Source organism: Aplysia californica, unplaced genomic scaffold (assembly GCF_000002075.1).
Source record: "Aplysia californica isolate F4 #8 unplaced genomic scaffold, AplCal3.0 scaffold00925, whole genome shotgun sequence".
NCBI classification, from domain to species: Eukaryota; Metazoa; Mollusca; class Gastropoda; order Aplysiida; family Aplysiidae; genus Aplysia; species Aplysia californica.
In genome coordinates, this window is record NW_004798195.1 from 60246 (window position 1) to 61922 (window position 1677).

At 45.2% G+C, this 1677-nt stretch overlaps 1 protein-coding gene across 1 annotated transcript in view; it reads right to left on the minus strand.

Moving 5' to 3' along the window:
* The window catches only part of LOC101864029 (L-threonine 3-dehydrogenase, mitochondrial), a gene marked incomplete at its 5' end in the record, with an annotated part of 12782 nt that overhangs the window by 8046 nt on the left and 3059 nt on the right, over positions 1-1677 (minus strand). The window contains 1 exon segment of the mRNA XM_013089319.2: positions 136-206. Within this exon segment, the coding sequence (XP_012944773.1) occupies positions 136-206 (71 nt within the window).

Sequence of the window (1677 nt, forward strand, 5' to 3'; positions counted from 1 at the left end):
CACACACACACACACACACAAACACACACACGCACACACACACACACACACACACACACAGTAGACAACAAAACGACATGTTTCACCAAAATCGGACAAATAGTCCCGCCATTTTCCCCACACCCCTGGCGTTACCTGCTTGCAGAACCTCCTTGGGGGCCTGGATGATGTCAGACATGATGACATTGTCACGACCAAAACGATCTCTGGAAAGACCCAAACAAAAATAGCCTTTTAAAAGGAATTCAGAAACTGTCACCCTCCTCCCCACACTCCACTCTCCCCCACCCTCTTTAAAGAAAGCAACCCGAAACAAACCTCCCTCCCCTTTCCCCCCCTTTTAAAAAAGCCATACGTTGTTGTGACGGTGAGGTTGTGCTTGTGGTGATGACGGTGGTACTGAGCTGATATTGCTGTTGTTGATATCGGTGCTGATGTTGTTGTTGTTGGTGGTGGTGGTGGTAGCGGTGGCAGTGGCAGTATTTCTTGAGGTGGCTTTGTCTCGGGGCCAGCTTGAATACGCTGAGAGCGCGATGAACTATCACCCGTGTGTTCGTTTAGCGCGGCGAATATGGAAGGGAGGTAACTGGTACTAGTGGTTATGTACCTATGATTTTTGCTGAGTTTTCCCCCTTCCTTGCCCTCTTCGTTAATTATTTTATTAATTTTCACCTACTTTTGTGCAACTGACAAAGACAAACTCAACAGATTCAGTATACTTCAAAATCGTAAATGAAAGTCAAGCTTGCTTCAAGGTGATACAACTGCTCACTACGGATGAAAAACAACTTCAGCTCGGGTGAATCAGTTGGCTTAATGAAGTAAAACGAACAAGCTTAGTCATCATTACACTTCTCTAAATAGCAATATAAGCCGCATTGTGCATTGTCAAGGTCTAATCAGTGTTACTTCGTGCAATGCATAGTGCAATCCAGTTCCGATGAAGATTAGCGGAAATCATTATCAATGACCTCAGCAAAAGGTGGATTTACCTAATCCAGATTATCCTTAAAAAGCAGTTAAGACCCGGAGTGTTATTGTATTGTAGACGTCAGTTGGATTGTCCCACATGGCCCTGTGCCTATAGCCGATAGCTATACACATTACTATAGTCTCTGATTGCATGGGAAATGCGCAGTCTTGAAGGCCTACGCCTACTGTTTACAGTGGGGTTTGATTTGGGGGGGGGGGGAGAGAAAAAAGAAAAGTAAAAGTATTACGGCGCTCGCAACTGCATAAGGTCATATGAGCGTCAGAAGAGAGAGGAGAGAGAGAGAGAGAGAGAGAGAGAGATTCATACAACAGAAATCCACCAACATTCGTTCGTTCGTCTGTTTGAGTCAGGAGAAGCACACCAACACGATAACAACACTGTTAAAGGCAGAAACGGGGTGTGGGGAGGGAGGGCGGTTGACAAACAGAAATGATTGGGAGGGGGAGGGGAGGGGGGATTTAGGATCTACCAGTGACATTCTCCATCCATGTGTGCATGCGCACGATTGTTGTCACACTCCCTTTTTGGTTATGTTATGCTGTGACAAGGAGCGGTAGGCCTTTACCTTTGTTTACTCATAATATGCGTGTTTGCTGAACTTTTAATCATTCATTTTGTACACAGAAATATACTCACCCTCTCACTGTATACACAAACACACACACACACACACACACACACAC